This window comes from Ursus americanus, chromosome 2 (assembly GCF_024610735.1).
Source record: "Ursus americanus isolate L20-20 chromosome 2, mUrsAme1.1.p, whole genome shotgun sequence".
NCBI classification, from domain to species: domain Eukaryota; kingdom Metazoa; phylum Chordata; class Mammalia; order Carnivora; family Ursidae; genus Ursus; species Ursus americanus.
Window position 1 is genome coordinate 23,188,544 of NC_142128.1, and position 21,020 is coordinate 23,209,563.

The 21,020-nt window shown below is 37.8% G+C and overlaps 1 protein-coding gene across 2 annotated transcripts in view; it reads right to left on the reverse strand.

Moving 5' to 3' along the window:
* LOC123778840 (phospholipid-transporting ATPase ABCA3-like) overlaps nt 1-21,020 on the reverse strand; it is a 159,853-nt gene continuing 138,833 nt past the window's right edge. For both annotated transcript variants that reach the window (XM_087866185.1, XM_087866175.1), the window contains 5 exons: nt 10,757-10,944; nt 10,112-10,282; nt 9,517-9,707; nt 488-561; nt 1-141 (listed from right to left, as the gene is read on the reverse strand). In XM_087866185.1, the coding sequence (XP_087722311.1) occupies nt 1-141; nt 488-561; nt 9,517-9,707; nt 10,112-10,282; nt 10,757-10,944 (765 nt within the window). The remainder of the gene's footprint in view (nt 142-487; nt 562-9,516; nt 9,708-10,111; nt 10,283-10,756; nt 10,945-21,020) is intronic.

Below are 21,020 nucleotides of genomic sequence, written 5' to 3' on the forward strand. Positions count from 1 at the left end.
TCATAGCACTTTTATTTCTTGAATATTTTCTGCTTTATCGATATTAGCAATGGTCAGGAAGACTTGTTCCAGTGTTATCTGACTGACAGAATAGTCTTCTAGATTGAATAGCACTTTAGCTTCCTCCAAAATACTAAACACCTTTAACAGAAAAAAAAATATGGTATTACCATTGTAATATCCCCAGTGACCCTTTTCCTCACCCAGTCATTCCCCAACTTCTGCCAGGTGTATGCTTACGGACAAAAAGACACAGAAGGGGGAAGCCAGAAAGTAGAAGGAAAAGATGGCTGGAAAATTAGAGAAGGCAGTTTCCATCCTCATTTTCTTGAATATGGAATAATAGAATTTAGGGTCAGAAGTCTCAAACTATAGGGGCCTTTGAAAGGTAACAAATTTTCTCCTCTGCCAGTGCTTGAATCCCAATGCTTCCTTCTATCAATCCTCTATTACACATAACACTAAAGAGTATGATTTCTATAATCACCTTTCCCCAGCAGATTTCCTCTTTGGGAATGTAGTAGCTAATAATCCCTCGATGCTCCTGGTGTATGATGTTACCTAAGAAAGGAAAGTAACAGAAGATAAGAGTGATACAAAATAAGAGTTTTACAAAATTCCCAAATAACTACCATTCCAATTGTCCATACCAATGGAAGAGAGAATATATGTTAATACAAAAGACAACGCAATCCCAAAACCCATTCTCTTTTAGTATAGTGTCATTTTGTTAAATATTTCAATAGATTTACTTCCATGTGAAGTATGGTCTTAATACATATAGTTTGTAAAAATTATGGAGGGTCAGGTAATCACAGCAAGCTCATACATTTACTTTGCAAACCTGACTTATATGAGTCCTAATGTTCCATTGTCCTGAAACTGCTCACAAAATTTTGGTGTGGTTTCTTTCTCCAGGTGTGTGTGTATGCATGCGCGCGTGTGTGTGTGTGTGTGTGTGTGTGTGTGTGTGTGTGTGTGTTTAGGGTAGGATTTCTATACTATTCTTATGACTAGGCAGTCTTCATCCTAAAGAAAAGAAAAAAGTTATAATAATAAAACACAAACGTGAAGGCATTCACTGGAGAAATGGGATATTACAGCTTTTGAAAATACAGTAGTAATATGTAGCCATTCCTAATTGAGAGGATGCACTTATGTTATTATCACACAATTGGAGATTATTACAAATGGAATTAATTGGAATTAAAATATTTTTTAAAAGTACATATGAATAATACTGATGAGAGAGAAAGGGAGAGAGAGAGCACAAGCCAGGGGGAGAGGCAGAGAGAGAAGGAGAAGCAGGCCTCCTGCTTAGCAAGGAGTCTGATGTGGGCTTGATTCCAGGACTCTGAGATCATGACCTGGGCTGAAGGCAGACAGTTAACTGACTGAGCCACCCAGGTGCCCCAAATGGGCAAAAGATTTAAACAGATACCTCACCAAAAAAAATATGTATAGATGACAAATAAGCCTATGAAAGATGCTCAAAATCATTTGTCATTAGGGAATTAAACAATTAAATTAAAATAACAATGAGACATCACTACACATCCACTGGAAAAGCTGAAATCCAAAACACTGATAACAAGAAATACTGGCAAGGATGTGGATCAATGGGAATACTCATTTATTAGTGCTAGGAATGCAAAATTGTACAGCCATTTTATTTTTTATTAATATTATTTTTCATTTTTAAAAAAAGTTTTTATTTTAATTTCATGTACAGCCATTTCTAAAGACATTTTGGCAGTTTCTTCCTTCTTTCCTCCCTTCCTCCCTTCCTCCCTCCCTCCCTCCCTCCCTCCCTCCCTTCCTTCCTTCCTTCCTTCCTTCCTTCCTTCCTTCCTTCCTTCCTTCCTTCCTTCCTTCCTTCCTTCAATCCTAAACATTTTACTTCTTTATTTGAGAGAGAGAGAGAAAGCAAGCATGTGTAGGGGGAAGGGCAGAGAGTGAGAGGGAGAAGCAGACTCCCCACTGAGCAGGGAGCCTGCCTCAGGGCTCCATCTCAGGACCCATGAGATCATGACCTGAGCCAAAGGCAGATGCTTAAACAACTGAGCCACCAAGGTACTCCATCTTTTGCAAATATTTTATCACAGTTTGTGGTGTTTTTTTTTGCTCACTTGATAATGTTTTTCATAGAGCATAAAAATTTCGTTATTTATTTTTAGACAGAGAGAGGGAGAGAGAAAGAGATAGTGGAGGGAGTGCCAATGGTGGGCAGGGACAGAGGGAGAGAGAGTTCCAAGCAGGCTCCACACTGAGTGGAGCCAGACACTGGGCTTGATCCCATGACCCTGAGATCATGACCCAAGCTGAAACCAAGAGTTGGGGGCTCAACCAACTGCACCAGCCAGGTGCCCCCCTTAATTTTTTTTTAAATTAAAAAAAATTTTTTTGATGTAAAGTTCGATGATTCATTAGTTGCGTATAACACCCAGTGCACCATGCAATACGTGCCCTCCTTACTACCCATCACCAGCCTATCCCATTCCCCCACTCCCCTCCCCTCTGAAGCCCTCAGTTTGTTTCTCAGAGTCCATAGTCTCTCATGGTTCATCCCCCTTTTGATTACCCCCTTTCTTTATCCCTTTCTTCTCCTACTGATCTTCCTACTTCTTATGTTCCATAAATGAGTGAAACCATATGATAATTGTCTTTCTCTGCTTGACTTATTTCACTTAGCATTATCTCCTCCAGTGCCGCCCATGTTGCAGCAAATGTTGAGAAATCGTTCTTTTTGATGGCTGAGTAATATTTCATTGTATATATGGACCACATCTTCTTAATCCAGTCATCTGTTAAAGGGCATCTCGGCTCCTTCCACGATTTGGCTATTGTGGACAATGCTGCTATGAACACTGGGGTGCATATGGCCCTTCTCTTCACTACGTCTGTATCTTTGGGGTAAATACCCAGTAGTGCAATGGCTGTATTGTAGGGTAGCTCAATTTTTAACTTTTTAAGGGACCTCCACACTGTTTTCCAGAGTGGCTGTACCAACTTGCATTCCCACCAACAATGTAGGAGGGATCCCCTTTTTCCACATGCTCTCCAACAATTGTTGTTTCTTGCCTTGTCAATTTTTGCCATTCTAACTGGTGTAAGGTGGTATCTCAGTGTGGTTTTGATTTGAATTTCCCTGATGGCTAATGATTTTGAACATTTTTTCATGTGTCTGTTAGCCATTTGTATGTCTTCATTGGCTGGTGATGGGTATTAAGGAGGGCACGTATTGCATGGTGCACTGGGTGTTATACGCAAGTAATGAATCATGGAACTTTACATCAAAAACTAGGGATGTGCTGTATGGTGACTAACATAATATAATAAAATATTATTAAAAAATAAATAAATAAACATAATTTAAATAAAAAAAGAAATAAATAATCTGAATAGGACTTTATCTATTAAGGAAATTGTCTCAATAATTGAACTTCCCAAATAGAAAGCACCAAGCCCAGTTGGGTTTACTGGTGAATTCTACCAAACATTTAAGGGAGAAATTATACCAATCATCTACAATAACTTTCAGTGGATAAAAGCAAAGGAAATATGTCCTAAATTATTCAGCATTGTCTTTCATTAAGATTTTATTTATTTCTTTGAGAAAGAGAGAGTGCACAAGTGAGGCGGGGGCAAAGGGAGAGGGAGAAGAAGACTCCCCACTGAGCAGGGAGCCCAACACAGGGCTGGATCCCAGGACCCCAAGATCATGACCTAAGCTGAAGGCAGATGCTTAACCAACTGAGCCACCCAGGCACCCCTCAACATTATCTTAATACCAAAACCAAACAGGGGTGCCCGGGTGGCTCATTTAGTTAAGCATCCAACTCTTGATCTCAGCCTAGGTCTTGCTCTTGGGGTCAAGAGTTCAAGCCCAGCTTTGGGCTCCACGCTGGGGAGCCTACTTAAAAAAAAAGGAAAGAAAAAAAACCAGACAAATATATCACACTCAAGTGTGATTTATCCCATGGATACAAGGCTGATGCAGCATTCAAAACAGAACTAATAAAATCCAACACGTCAATAAGCTAAAGAAGAAAATTTACATGATTATATCAATAGATGTAGAAAAACCATTTGACAAACTCCAACACCCACTTAGGGTTTTCAAAACTTGCAGTATACTAGTAACTGAGAGGAATGTCCTTAATGTAATAAAGAATGTCTACAAAAACCTACAGCTGTCAACATACTTAAATGCAAGAAACTTGAAGCTTTCCTGCAAGGGCCAGAAATAAGGTAAGGATGGCCCAGCTAACCCCTGCTCTTCAACATTGTACTTGAGATCTCAGCTAATGCAATAAGACAAGAAAAGGAATAAAAGACATACAGATTAGGAAGGAAGGAATGTGTTGTTGTTGTTTTTCCACTGATGACAAGATTGACACATTAGAAAATCTGAAAGAATGGACCAAAAACTCTGGGAATTAATAAGTGGTTAAAGCAAGGGTGCAGGATACAAGCTTAATATACAAAAGTCAATGACTTTCCTGTATACCACCAATGAACAAGTAGAGTTTTAATTTGAAAACACAGTACCATATATTTAGCACCTCCCAAAATGATATACATAGGTATAAATCTAACAAAATACATAGAAGATCTATATGAAGAAAACTACAAAACTGATGAAGGAAGTTGAAGAAGAACTAAATAAATGTAGAGATATTCTATGGGCATGGATAGGATAAGTAATTTTGTGAATATCATTAAGCTGATTCTAAAGTTTATATGGAGAGGCAAAAGTTGAAAAATAGCCAAAATGATATTAAAAAAGAAGAAGTTGGAGGACTGACAGTACCTGACTTCGATATTTAATATAAAGCTACTGCAATCAAGGCAGTGTGGTTTTGGGGGAAAAATAGACAAATAGATTATGGAACAGAATAAAAGAGTCCAGAAATATGAAGCCAAGTGATCTTTGAAAAAGGAGTACAACCTATTCAATGAAGCAAAGATAGTCTCTTCAACAAATGATACTAGAACAACTGGGTACCCATATGCAAAAAAATGAACCTAGACACATATCAAACACCCTTCACAAAATTAACTCAAAATGCATTACTGGCCTAAGTGTAAAACTATAAAACTCCTACCAAAAAAACAGGACAAAATATGGATTACCTTGAACATAGCCATAACTTTTTAGATACAACACCAAAGTCACAATCCAGGAAAAAAATAATGGGTAAGTTGGATTTCATTAAAATCAAGGGGGGGCTTTGATTTGAATTTCCCTGATGGCTAATGATTTTGAACATTTTTTCATGTGTCTGTTAGCCATTTGTATGTCTTCATTGGAAAAGTGTCTGTTCGTATCTTCTGCCCATTTTGTGATTTGTTTATTTGTTTCTCGTGTATTGAGATATGTCCCTACTTCTGGTAACTTTGTCTTTACCTTTTTCTTCTTTTTCTAGTTCCTTGAAGTGTAAAGTTAGGTTGTTTATTCGAAGTTTTTATTTTTTTCTTAATGTAGGCATTTGTAGCTGTGTATTTTCCTCTTAGAACCATTTTGCTGCATCCCATAAGTTTTGATATGCTCTGTTTCCATTTTCATTTGGTGCCAGATATTTTTTTAAAAAGATTTTATTTATTTGACAGAGAGAGAGCCAGCGAGAGAGTGAACACAGGCAGGGAGAGCGGGAGAGGAAGAAGCAGGCTCCCAGTGGAGGAGCCTGATGTGGGGCTCTATCCCAGGACTCTGGGACCATGCCCCAAGCCAAAGGCAGACACTTGACGACTGAGCCACCCAGGTGCCCCTGGTGCCAGATATTTTTAAGTTTCCCTTTTTATTTCTCCTTTGACCCACTGGTTGTGCAGGAATGATTGATTGATTGATTGATTTTAAGATTTTATTTATTTGACAGAGAGAGACAGCCAGCGAGAGAGGGAACACAAGCAGGGGGAGTGGGAGAAGAAGAAGCAGGCTCCTAGCGGAGAAGCCCGATGTGGGGCTCGATCCCAGAATGCCGGGATCACGCCATGAGCCGAAGGCAGATGCTTAACGACTGCGCCACCCAGGCGCCCCCAGGAGTGAATTATTTAATTCCTACATATTTATAAATTTTCCACTATTTCTCATGTTATTGATTTCCTGTTTCATACCACTGTGTCAGAAAAGATAACTGGTTTATTTTTTTCTTAAATTTGCTAAGGCTTGTTTGAGACCTCATAGAAGATAGAGCCTGGAGAATGTTCCATATGTGTTTGAGAAGAATGTGTGTTATGTTGTTTTAGGTTTATTTGGTCTATTTTGTCATTCAAGTCTGCTGTTTCCTTATTGATTTTATGTCTGGATGATCTACCCATTGTTCAAAGTATGGTATTGAAGTCTCTTACTATTATATTGTTGCTTATTTCTCCCTACAGATCTGTTAGTATTTGCTTATTATATTTAAGTACCCTGATGTTTGGTGTGTATATATTTATAATTGTTATATCATCTTGATAAAATGGACTCCTTTGTCATTATATGACCTTCTTTGTTATTTGATACAGTTTTTGACTTAAAACGGAAATGAATATAGCAATCCTGATCTCTTTTGGTTCTATTTGCATGGAGTATCTTGATTCATCCCTTCACTTTGAGCCTGAGTCTCTACATCTGAAGTAACAGTCACCACCTCCAGTCTTTTCTGACTGCCTTCAGGAAAATACCTTCCATCAACCAGTTAGGGATTCTCAGATCCTTTCAATGGTACGCTTGCTTCATACTACTTGTTCTCTTTTGGAAGTGAATTCTTAAGACTATGACTTCTGTCAATCCTGCTATGCTAGGCTAGATGATGACAGTGTACTATTTGCTTTCCATAGCACGATGCTGTATGCTCAAATTTGTGTACCTTCTTCCAATCACATAGATTTGGACCAGCTTTCATTGTGTGCACATCAGCCATCTGCAAAGACTCATTCTTGACATCCTTGGGGTTGCACATATGAAGCCAGCCACAGGATATTGATTTTGTGTGGGTGACTTGCATGGGGCATCATTGGTGTTTGTGGACCAGCTAGGGAGAACTGTAGTTAAGGTGTTAACAGCAGCTCATGGGCAGGCTTTTTGATGGGGTCTTCAAAGTGATTTGTAGGATCTGCACCCCTTTGATGACCTCTGAGAGTCTTGGCTGCTGCTGTTCTCCCAGCTTGTCTCTGCCCCAGTCATGCAGTGCATTTCAGTATTCTGGATGGAGCAAGAAAAAAGTGGATCTCTTTGCCAGTGTCCCTCACAACTTGGGAAGTCAGGTGCTTACTCATTCATTCTTACTTTCTCTCATGGGGGAATTGTAGGCAAAGAAGGTTTCTTTTGGCACTGAGCTGTGCCACCTTGTGGTCAGGGTGACACTGGTAAAGTCAAATTGTTTCTCTTACCCTCATCAGTATGACCAAACTTGGACTTTTCTGCTTACTGATTTACTGGAACTTCTCTACTGGACTCTCCAACTTCCACAAAGGGGCTTTTGCATGTGGGTGACTATCAAAATTGATGTTTTTTGTGAAGAAGATAGTAGAAAACTCCTATTTGGTCATTTTGATTACGTCACTCTATTATTACTTTGAACACATTTTTATCTTTTAGGTCAATTAAGAATAAGAAAAATAAATGTTTTCATTTTTATCTTTACTTATTCCTTCTCTGATGCTCTTCCTTTGTTTATGTAGATCTGAGTTTCTGGCCTGCATCATTTTCCTTCTCTCTAAAGAACTTCTTTTAACATATCTTGCAAGGTAGGTCAACTGGCAAAAAATTCCCTCAATTTTTTTCTTTTCTTACCTGGCCAAGTCTTTATTTCTCCTTCACAATGAAGGGTAATTTCTCTAGGTACAGAATTCAATGTTGGTAGTTTTATTCTCTCAAAACTTTAAATATTTCACTTCACTCTTTGCTTGCATTTTTTTAAACGATTTTATTTATTTATTTATTTATTTATTTATTTATTTATTTATTTATTTATTTGAGAGAGAGAGCGAGCAAGCATGAATGGGGGAGGAGCAGAGGGAGTGGGAGAAGGAGACTCCCCACTGAGCAGGGACCCTGATGCAGGACTCAATCCCAGGACCCTGAGATCATGACCTGAGCCAAAGGTAGATGCTTAACAGACTGAGCCACCCAGGCACCCTTACTTGCATGGTTTTTGAGGAGAAGTTGGATGTGACTGTTATCTTTGTTCCTCTATAGATAAGGTGTCTTTCTCCTCTAGTTTCTTTCAAGATTTTTTCTTTTTCTGTGATTTTCTGTAGTTGAAAAATGATATGCCTGTGTGTGGTTTTTTGTTTGTTTGTTTTGAACTTATCCTGTTGATGTTCTCTGAGCTTCCTTGATCTGTGATTTGGTGTTGACATTAATTTGGGGGAGATTCTCAGTCATTATGGTTTCAAATATTTCTTCAGTTCCTTTCTGTTTTTTTTTTTCTGGTATTCCCATTATGCATATGTTACACCTTTTGTGGTTGTCCTACAGTCTGCATATTCTGTTCTGTTGTTGTTGTTGTTGTTTTCTTTGGTTTTTGTTTTTTTGTGATTCTATTGATACATCCTCCAAGCTCAGAGATTCTTTCCTCGGCCAGGTCCAATCCCCTAATAAGTCCATCGAATGCATTCTTCATTTCTGTTATACTGTTTTTATCTCCAGCATCACTTTTTGGTTCTTTCTAAGGATTTCCATATATCTCTTATATAGCCCGTCTGTTCATACATACTGTCTACTGTATCCATTATAGCCCTGAGCATTTTAATCATAGTTGTTTTCAGTTACTGGTCTGATAATTCCAACATCCTTGCCATGTCTAGTTCTAATGCTTGTTCTGTCTCTTCAAATTGTGTTTTTTGCCTTTTTGTATGCATTGTAATTTTTTCTTGAGAGCCAGACTTCTTGGAAGAAAGGAACTGTTGCAATTAGGCCGTTAGTAATCTGGTGGTGTGGTGTCGGGAAGGGGAAGTGTTTTATAGCCTATGTAACTCTCACTCTTTTACTGAGCCACAAAAGCAGAATGGAGGGCACCTGGGTGGCTCAGCTGGTTAAGCGGTTTCCCTCAGCTCAGGTCATGATCCCAGAGTCTTGGAATCGAGTTCTGCGCTGGGCTCCCTGCTCAGCAGGGTCTGCGTCTCCCTCTCCCTCTACCATTTGCCCCTGGTCGTGCTCTCTCTCTCTCTTTCATGCTCTCTCTCTTAAATAAATAAATAAATAAATAAATAAATAAAATCTTAAAAAAAAAGAATTATCAAGGTTGAAAAACAGACTTAATCTCAATAATTTAATTCTAGATGAATACATATGAACAGGTTTGTCTTACTGGTTGACCCCCACAATAGACTGGTGAGAGCCTCTACTATTTTGAGAAAGTATATGCTAAGAACTCATAGATAATAACAGAGAAATTATTCAAAAACTCAGTATATAGTCAAAAGCTCAGTAAAAAATAACTCACAGGAAGGGTTAATCATTGAGGATATGAAGGAAAACAATATAAAAACAACATAGTCATCACAAGGCAGCCCTGCCTACATTACCTGGGAAAGTTGCTGCCATGAATTCTTTGAACTTCTCTAGTTTATCTTCATTGTTTCCAAACTTAATCTTTGCTGTCAGAGTGTATGCATTACCAAACTTGTTCTTGAGGTGCTGAGGGCTGCCCAGGCACTTGAACCTCCCCTTTACCATGATGGCCAGTCTGGTACAGAGAGCCTCACATTCTTCCATGCTAGGGAGACAAAGGAGATATGGATGAAGAGATTGCCTTTCAGCAGGCAAATTCCATATCTCAAAACAGAGCTAGGATTGTAACGTAACAAACAGTTGCAGTATGAAAGCTTGGTAATGCAGATAATTACCACTAAGACCATATTTGGAAAGAGGAGATCTTAAGATTCAAAGCAGTTGATTCCTAAATAACAATAGGAACAGTTCCTTAACTTCCTATCTTCTTCCATTTCTGGATTACTGAATTCAACTGAGGATTCTTGGCATCAGTCAAGAATCAGACTCTACCCACGGGCCTGCCTACATAGCTCATATACTTAGGCATTCACTGCCTTTATTTCTGGCTCCATCTAATTCCCTCCCATACTCTTCCAATTCTCAACCAAGCTTCCCGACGGGTCCTACCTGTGGGAAGTTATAATGATAGCTTTGCCTCTTTTACACATCCATGTAATTGTGTCCCACAGCAGGCGCCTGGCTACTGGATCTAAGCCAGTAGATGGCTCATCTAGGAAGACAACTGAGGACTTTCCCATTAGGGCAATAGCAGTATTCAGTCTACGTCTGTTTCCTTCACTTGATTGTCAAAGGAGAAAGTAGAGGAGAAAGAAGATAAGGGTACACGTGTCATTAATTCATAGGAATTAGCTCATGTATACAGAATGCTGATTTGATATGACTCACAAAGCAGCAGGCCCAAGTCCAGATGTATATATCAATTCATTTTCACTGAAATGACTTTTTTCTTGGTAATTTATTTCAGCATCATTATTAGTAAAATATTTTTGTTTTAGGGAAAGAAAAAACAAAGAGATAAGGATAAAGGTACTTTTTTACGAAATGCAAATTCTACAGCTCACGTCTGCAAAAGGTTAAATTCATATAAGTAGAATCTGCCTTATTCCTGACATCTGAACCTTGACAAGACATTAGGCTATTTCATAGTCATTGCCCCTGTGTGACAGATGGATCAGGTTAATTTTCCAGGCATTCATTTTAAACAGTAGAAACACAAGTAGGCAGCTTAATTGCAACAGCATTATGTCTGACCTGTATATGTGGACAAACTCATCAGCATTTGTTTCCAGGTGCGTTGCATACAAAAAGGTTTCCACATACTTGCAAATGTCTGGCTCAGGGACCCCTCGAAGCCTGGCATACATCACCAGCATTTCCTGACCTGTCATATGGTTGAGAATGGGGTCATCTTGAGGACAGTAGCCAATTCTTGACCTAATCTGAATCAAGAGAATAATCATAAGAATAGACCCAAGTCAACCATTCCACTGAGCATATAGTTACATGGATAAGATAGAAAACCTGGTTTTCTAGCCCATGTTGCTAAGAAGGTTTGATACCCAAAGAGCTCCCAACAAGGATTATTTCTTTTCCAGGTGGAACCCACTGTAGTAAGATGGAATACTAACATCTCTAACTGGAATTCTTAACACATATCCGCTGTGCACTGCTATGTACCTAAGACAGAATTTTGCTAGAGGAAGTTGCCTATTTAAATATCATTAGGAAAGAACTCTTCTATTAAATCAATTAAAATAATATATAGGATTTTATTTCCAGTAATGGCCAAGTAACTTCTATTAGGCCAACACTCTCATAGAAAAGAATTATGTGATATATTATAATACATGTGTCTTTATATACACAAAAAAATACAAAAATAAACAAGTCAGACATCAAACTAAAAAGCTTCTGCACAGTAATGGAAACCATGAATAAAATGAAAGGGTAACCTACTGAATGGGAAAAATATTTGCAAATGATATCTCTGATAAGGGGTTAATATCCAAAATACATAAAGAACTTCTACAACTCAATAGCAAACAAACAATCTGATTAAAAAATGGATCTGAACAGATATTTTTCCAAAGAAGACATCCAGATGACCAACAGATACATGAAAAGGTGCTCAGTATCAATAATAATCAGTGAAATACAAACAGAAACCACAATGATATATCACCTCTCACCTGTTAGAATGGCTATTATAAAAAAGACAAGAGATAACAAATGTTGGTGAGGATGTGGAGAAAAAGGAAACCTGTGCACTGCTGGTGGAACTGTATATTGGTACAGCCAGGAGGGAAAACAGTTTGGAGGGTCCTCAAAAGATTAAACATAGAACTACAGTATGATCTATTAATTCCATTTCTGGGTATTTATCTGAAGGATACACAAACACTAACTCAGAAAGATATCTATGCTAACTAAAAAAGGTATCTGCTGTTCATTGCAGCATTATTTACAATAGCCAAGACATGGAAACATGAGTCCAATGATGGTTGAATGGATAAAGAAAATATGGTATATCTATACAATGAAATATTATTCAACCATAAAAAAGTATGGAAATCCTGACATTTATGACAACATGGATGGACCTTAAGAGCATTAAGCTACGTGAAATAAGTCAGACAGAGAAGTGTGATCTCACTTATATATAAACTTTATTTTTAAGTATATTTTTATTTCATATTGTTCAGTTTTAATTTTTCTAGGATCTGAACATTTAAATATCATTGTTCTTATCTGCTCTTTAAAAAGCTTATGGAATAGCCCCTATGAAGCCATCTGGGACTTTATCTTATTTAACTGAAGAGTGAATCTTTGACAAGTTTATTTCTACAAAAATTGTGAAAGTTTCAGTTTTCTATTTTCCATTTCTTCTGACATTAGTTTTAATAATTTGTCTGTAGTTAGAAAGTTATGAGTTCCATTAAAATTTTAAATTTTATTGGGGCACCTGGGTGGCTTGCACTGCTGGTGGGAATACAAACAGATGCAGCCACTCTAGAAAACAGTATGGAGGTTCCTCAAAAATTTAAAAATATGATCCGGGAATTGCACTACCAGGTATTTACCAAAAAAAAAATAGAAAAATACTATTTCAAAGAGATACGTGCACTCCAATGTTTATAGCGGCATTAAATTGTCATTTCTTTGAATGTATTTATACCTCCTTTCTTGGGGGCAGGTTTACCCATTTATTTTCACGAAGTTCTAGTTTCTTAATTGTTGGTTAGCTGGCTTTATATTTTTAATTATGAATTTATGTACTTGTGTATATTATATTTTCCTTCCATTATTTTTTTAAATGAGTCATGTGTTTCAGTTGTTTCTTTTTCCTTTCCTTTTTTTTTTTTTTACAGATTTTATTTATTTTTTTGATAAGAGAGAGAGCACAAGCAGGGGGAGTGGCAGGCAGATGGGGAGGGAGAAGCAGGCTCCCTGATGAACAGGAAGCCTGACTCAGGGCTCCATCTCAGGACGCTGAGATCATGACCTGAGCCAAAGGCAGATGCTTAACTGACTGAGCCACCCAGGTGCCCCTTCTTTTTTCTTGAAACGAGTGTATAATGTATATACACATTTTTCTCCCAGTAGTTTATTGCATCTCATAGTTTCTGATATACAATGTTTTCATTATTTTCTAGAAATTTTTGTAATTCTTGATTGAAAGCAGGAATCACCTAAAATGATCTTTTAAATTTCAAAAGGGGAATGGGGCACGTGGCTGGCTCAGTCAGTGGTGTGTGACTCTTGATCTCAGGGTTGTGAGTTTAAGACCCATGTTGGGTGTAGAGATTAATTACAAAGAAAAAATATTTTTAAAAAACATTTCAAAAAGGGAGAGTGGTTTTATATTCTGATTTTATTTTTCTTGTTTTAAGTTACAATCAGAGAATATAAAGGTATTTTTTAAATGTATGCAAAAATGGTCATATTCATAAATGAATTATTTTTGAGGGATATACAATTAGACAGATATTGATCATGACTACCAATTGACTTTATCATTTACATATTCTTTGTCCATATTTATTCTCCACTGACATAATCTATCTTGGACTAAAGAAGAGAATAAAACATCTCATGTATAATATGGCTTTTTCCCCTCGTATCTCCTATAATTTCTGCCTTATAGAGGTTGCTGTCATTTGGTACAAAAATATTCATAACTTTTCTATCTCCATTATAATGTTACAGTTTAGTATTAATGCCTTTTTTTGGTAACTTTTGATGCTCTTAGGTTTAAATTCCACCTTGTTTTCTATTAAGGCTGACACTCCTAATTTCATGCTCTTTCCATTTTGTTTTCAACATTTCTGAATCATTGCATAAGGAGGGTCTTAAGGTTAGCATGAATTTGGCTTTTATTTAGAATTGCAATTTTAAAATATTTTTTTTTACAATGGGTGGTTTAGATCTATTTATTTTTATTGATATGACTGGGGTTTATTCCCTTTTTTTTTCCCCTTCCAATATTTACAAAGTTTTGCTCTGTTGTAATGATATCTTTTATAAATATCTATTTATATATCTTTTTATACCTTTGAAATTTACTGAGACTTGCCTTAATCCAACATATGATCAATTCTTCTAAATAAATATTCCTGTGTATATGAAAAAATAGTATCATTCTTTAGTTGTTGGGTACGATGCTTTTTATATTTCTTCAGATTTAGTCTACTGATTGTTTTATTCAAATATTATACAGCATTAATGATTTTTAATGTCCTTTTTCTATCACAATGAGAGAGAAGTATATTATAATTAGCTACTGTGACCATGAATGTCTATTTCTCCTTGAATTCCTTCTCCTTTTTATGCTTTATATATTTTGAGACTATATTCTTAGACACCTAAAATTTTTAACTAGCTCTTTGATAAAAATTATGTAGTTACACTTTTCTAATATTAGTAATGATTTCTGCTGTAAAGTTTTACCCAATGCTGGTATAGCTATCCCTGCTCTTTTGAGTGATATAAGCACAGCATATCTTCTTCTCTTCATTTCAAACTTTCAAACTTTCCTTTGTTTTAAAATATGCCCATTGTAAGGAGAATATAGTTTAAATTTTGTTTCTTTATTTCTATCCAACTGTCAATCTTTGCCTTTTATTTAATTTTTAATTTTTTAATTTTTAATTTTTAAAATTTTTTAGTTTTTAATCTTTGCCCTTTAACTGTAACATTGAATTCTCTTATTCTGAAAATCATCACTTATATATGTGAATTTATTTTTTTGTGTGTGAATTAATTTTTTATTTTTATGTTGGGAGAGGGATAGAGAGAGAATCCTAAGCAGGCTTCATTCCCAGTGTAGAGCCTGACATGGGGCTCAATCTCATGACCCTAAGAGCCAAAATCAAGAGTTGGACACCCAACTGACTGAGCCACCCAGGTTCCCCCAAACTACCTTTACTTTTAAAGGATATTTTTGCTGGATATAAAAGTCTGATCTCACTTCTGAATATAGATATAAACTAAAAAAATAACTGTATAGAAATTCAGCAGCCTCCTGAAACATAATGCCTTAGAAATAACTGGAATTTATTTCAGGGTGCAATGATAGATTAATATCAGAAAATTTATATAAGATATAGGCAGCAACCTCTACGACATCGGCCAAAGCAACCTTTTTCATGACACATCCCCAAAGGCAAGAGAAATAAAAGATAAAATGAACTTATGGGACTTCATCAAGATAAAAAGCTTCTGCACGGCCAAGGAAACAGTCAAAAAAACTAAGAGGCAGCCCACAGAATGGGAGAATATATTTGCAAATGACACTACAGATAAAGGACTGGTATCCAAGATCTACAAAGAACTTCTCAAACTCAATACACGAGAAACAAATAAACAAATCAAAAAATGGGCAGAAGATATGAACAGACACTTTTCCAATGAAGACATACAAATGGCTAACAGACACATGAAAAAATGTTCAAAATCATTAGCCATCAGGGAAATTCAAATCAAAACCACACTGAGATACCACCTTACGCCAGTTAGAATGGCAAAAATAGACAAGGCAAGAAACAACAATTGTTGGAGAGGATGTGGAGAAAGGGGATCCCTCCTACATTGTTGGTGGGAATGCAAGTTGGTACAGCCACTCTGGAAAACAATGTGGAGGTCTCTTAAAAAGTTAAAAATTGGGCTACCCTATGATCCAACAATTGCACTACTGGGTGTTTACCCCAAAGATACAGACGTAGTGAAGAGAAGGGCCATATGCACCCCAATGTTCATAGCAGCAATGTCCACAATAGCTAAATCGTGGAAGGAGCCAAGATGCCCTTCAACAGATGACTGGATTAAGAAGTTGTGGTCCATATATACAATGGAATATTACTCAGCTATCAGATAGAACGAGTTCTCAACATTTGCTGCAACATGGACGGCACTGGAGGAGATAATGCTAAGTGAAATAAGTCAAGCAGAGAAAGACAACTATCATATGATTTCTCTCATCTATGGAACATAAGAACTAGGAAGATCGGTAGGGGAAGAAAGGGATAAATACAGGGGGGGTAATCAGAAGGGGGAATGAAGCATGAGAGACTATGGACTATGAGAAACAAACTGAGGGCCTCAGAGGGGAGGGGGGTGGGGGAATGGGATAGACCGGTGATGGGTAGTAAGGAGGGCACGTATTGCATGGTGCACTGGGTGTTATACGCAACTAATGAATCATCGAGCCTTACATCGGAAACCGGGGATGTACTGTATGGTGACTAACATAATAAAAAATCATTAAAAAAAAAAAAAAAGAAAAAAAAGAAAATTTGTATAAGTTTATTCTATTAACAGATATAAGGAAAAATAGTATAACTATCTTCATAGATGTTGAAAATATATTTGACATAATTTAATACTCAAAAGCACTCAAAAATGAAAATAAATGGCTATTTTCTTAACCTGATGCATCTAGCAGGAAATCTATCTCAGACACATATGGTGTCCTAGGCAAGACGTAACCAGTTCTTACAGACTAGGAACAATAATTAGACAAGGGACCTCCTTAACTTTGGTGAAACAAGATTGAAATTTGACCACTCCATAATTTTGTCTGAAATGAGACAGAAACAAGGATATTCTCCAATCACAAAAATAACTAAGCAACTCTCTCCTCTAACATATGTGATTGTTGCTTTTATTTATTTATTTTTTTTATGACATCTCTAACCTTGCTTTAATCTTTCTGCCTCTGGCTGGAATTCCAATAATCACTAAATTTCCCATACTTCTTGACAGCTTCCAATCTCTGATTCTTTCTAATTCCCAGCATAAACCCAAATCCTGTAATAATCCCCTCCCCTCTTACTGAGACCCCTCTAGTTCCTCTGTTGTTCATTTCCCTTTGGGGTGGCTAGGTAAATAAACCTAATATTTTTGACTACAGGTGTGGTTCTTCTTTTTTTTTAGATTTTATTTGAGAGAGAGGGTGACAGAGAGCATGAGCAGGGAGAGAGGCAGAGGGAGAGAGAATAGGAGAAGCAGACTCTCTGCTGAGCAGAGAGCCCGATGTGGAGCTCGATTCCAGGACCCTGGGATCATGACCTGAGCCAAAGGCAGATCTTAACCGAGTGAGCCACCCATGCACCCCTGCAGGTGTGTTTCTAGTGATTTTGGCTAAGGAGTTTTACTCTAACAATGACTTGGAATCAAGTGGCCATAAAGAGAAAGAGTGATATATTTACTTAACCGAACATTTTTGCAGGACAAAAACAGTATAAGCTCAGTCAAGAAGCAAACACAAGATATATTTGGATCTCGTTGCAGAAAATGATAATATATGAAGAACTCAAAGAAATAAAGAAAAATTTCAATAATTTAAAGGTATATGAAGGACATAAATAGACTATTCACAGGAAAGGAAATGCAAAAGACTTTTAAACATATAAAAAGCTGGAGTGATGTCAGGAAGATGGTGGAATAAGAAGCACCTCCCTTTCCCTCTCCATGGATGCACTAAATAAACAGATGCATATGGTTCAAATCTTTCTGAGAGAAATACAGAAAAAAATTATGGCACTCCTACACATTGGGTGACAGAAAATACCCACCTACCCATCCAAATGGGTAGGAAAAGCTGAGACACACTTGTTCTGTAAGCCCCACTCCTAGCACAGTGCCTTACAATTAGGAGGGAATCCCAACTTCCAACCTCTCCCTGAGGAGTGAAAGCTTGGGGTTACACATCTTTTTTTTTTTTTTAAACTAAAACCTGAAGAATGGGGAGAAGTTAGCCAACTAAGACAGAGGGGGAAGTCATTGTGACCTTAGCAAGTGCAGCTGCTAAACTGGAAGTCTCTTCCTATAACAAGTAAACATTTTTGTTTGTTTTTAGTAATCTGTACACCCAGTGTGGGGCTTAAACTCACAACTTAGAGACCAAGAGTTACATGCTCCACCTACTGAGCTAGGTAGGTGCCCAAGGCCACACATCTAATTCCTCAACTTTCATGGCTGCCATCTAAGGGACCAGATCCCAAATCACCCAGCTCTGAGATCTGACATGGCTTGACATTTGTTTGTCCCCAGGACCACAGAAAGCAAAGATGTTTTTTATTTTATTTTTTAAATTCATTTTATTTTATTTTAGTTTAGTTTTTATTTTAATTCCAGTTAGTTGACATACAGTGTTATATTAGTTTCAGGTGTCCAGTATAGTAATTCAGCAGCTGATACATCACCCAGTGCTCATCAGGACAAGTGTATACCTTAATCCCCATCACCTATTTGACCCATTCCCCCCTCCCCCCACCTCCTCTTTGGTAATCATCAGATTGTTCTCTATAATTAAGAGTCAAGGAGGTGATTTTAAACAAGCATGTAATCATTTGTTGTGGCTTTACACTCAGGCTCAGTGCAGAGGGAAAGGGGAAAAACACCCAGTTTCCATATTCTCCCTGTAATAGGTTAGACTGAATGCTTTCCCAACTGCTGCCTGAGAGTTTTGCTTCCACTTAGTCTGAATTTGGGAGCTTACAGCACAGGAAATTAGTAGTCTTTCAGGAGTCTGAATGAGCATGCAGGAATTTCCTGTGCCTTCTCTCTATGGCTTCCTCTAATGATAAAATCAAGTTTCTAGCTTCTCTGTGAAAGGAGTTTGTCCACATATCTAGCACCCCAACTTTCACAGCTGCCACCTGTGGGACTGGCTTCTAAATCATCTAACTCTGGGAGCTAATGGTCTTCAGCATTTGCTAGTCCCCCAGGACCACAGAGAACAAAGAGGTGGCTTTAAATAGGCACACAGGCCCTCCCAGCAGCTATTCCCCCTGGCTAGGGACAGAGAGAGCAGGCAAAAGCACCCAGTTACTAGTTTCTTCCTAAAAGGGGTTAGATTGTGCATCTAACATTCCAACTTCCCCAGCAACTGCCTTAAGGTTAGGATTCTAATTATCTTGCATCTAGGAGCTGAGGGGGCAGGTACTTTGTAGTACTCCAAGAGCCTGAATAGGTGTGTGCACCTTTCCTCTGCCTTCAGAGCACTGATGAAACTTGGCACTACCTAATCTCCCAGGGCACTAAGAACAAAGATGGCAGTTTGGACAAGCACAAAGGTTGGAGAGGCAACCATATCTCTAGCTGCACTGATTGGCAAGGTTTATCTCCTACTAGCTTCCACAAGCCCAGTCTGTTAAGACTAGGAAAGATAGGTGTTTTATGTAATATGTAGAAAACAATTTGAAGAGCCAAGGAAACTGAAGAATAAGAAATAAAAGAACAAACAAAGAACTAGATGTATCTCCAGAAACTGACCCTAATGGGATGGAGAGAAATGACCTACCTGACAGACAATTCAAAGTAATGGTAAAAAAGATGCTCACTGAGGTCAAGAGAGCAATGCATTAACAAAGTGAGAATTTCAACAAAGAGAGAAAATATTAAAAAGTATGAAACATAAATCATAGAGGTGAAGAATCAGATAACTGAACTGAAAATTCAATAGCAGAGATCAACATCAGACCAAATGAGGTGCAAGAAAGGATCAGTGAACTCAAAGATAAGCCAGTGGAAATCATCCAAAGAAGAAAAAAGAACGAAAAAAAGGGATGATAATTAAAGGGATTTATGGGATACCACCAAGTGTACCAATATTTGCACTATGGGAGTCCCAGAAAACAGAGAGAGAAGGGGCAGAAAGTTTATTCAAGGAAATAATGGCCAGCCTTTCCATGAGAGCCAGAGAGGAGATACTGCCATAACTTAAAGGAAAACTTTCATAATGTCTGGAGCCCTTGATGTCCTGCAAATGAAGGAGGATGTGGCACCAACCTTGACTTCCAAATGGAGCAGAACATCTACAAAAGGAAAAGTGATAGCATATATATCATAAATCTGAAGAGAACCTGAGAAGTTCCTGCTGATAGCTGATGCCATTGCTGTCACTGAAAACTTGGTCAATGTCAGTGTCTTACCCTCTAGGAATACTGGCCAGCAAGCTGTGCTGAAGTTTGCTTCTGTCACTGAGAACTTTTCCCCTAAGGTCAGGAACACGACAGGGATGTCCACTCTCACCACTGCTGTTCAACATAGTACCAGGAGTCCTAGCCTTAGCAACCAGACAACAAAAAGAAATAAAAGGCACCCAAACTGGCAAAGAAGAAGGCAAACTCTCACTCTTCGAAGATAGCATGATACTCTATGTGGAAAACCCAAAACATTCCACTCAAAAATTGCTAGATCTCATACAGGAATTCAGCAACATGGCAGGATGTAAAATAAATGCCCAGAAATCTGTTTCATTTCTATACATTAACAATGTAACTGAAGAAAGAGAAATTAAGGAATTGATCCCATTTACAATTGTACCAAAACCCATAAGATACCTAGGAATAACCTAACCAAAGAAGTAAAGGATCTGCACTCTGAAAACTATAGAACACTTATGAAAGAAGTGGAGGAAGACACAAAGAAAAGGAAAAACATTCCATGCTCATGGATTGGAAGAACAAATATTGTTAAAATGTCTATGCTACCCAAAGCAATCTATACTTTCTTTTTTTTTTTTTTTAAAGATTTTATTTTATTTGACAGAGAGAGACAGCCAGCGAGAGAGGGAACACAAGCAGGGGGAGTGGGAGAGGAAGAAGCAGGCTCCCAGCAGAGGAGCCCGATGTGGGGCTCGATCCCAGATCGCCGGGATCACGCCCTGAGCCGAAGGCAGATGCTCAACCGCTGTGCCACCCAGGCGCCCCAAAGCAATCTATACTTTCAATGCAAATGCTGAAGACCATTAGCTTCTAGCGTTAGGGAGTTCCTATCAAAATACAATCAAGATTTTTCACAGAGCTGGAACAAACAACCCTAAAATTCATATGGAAGCAGAAAAGACCCTGAATAGCCAAAGGAATGTTGAAAAAGAAAATCAAAGCTGGAGGCATTATAATTCTGGACTTCAAGCTGTATTACAAAACTGTACTCATCAAGATAGTATGGTACTGGCACAAAAACAGACACATAGATCAATGGAACAGAATAGAGAACCCAAAAATGGACC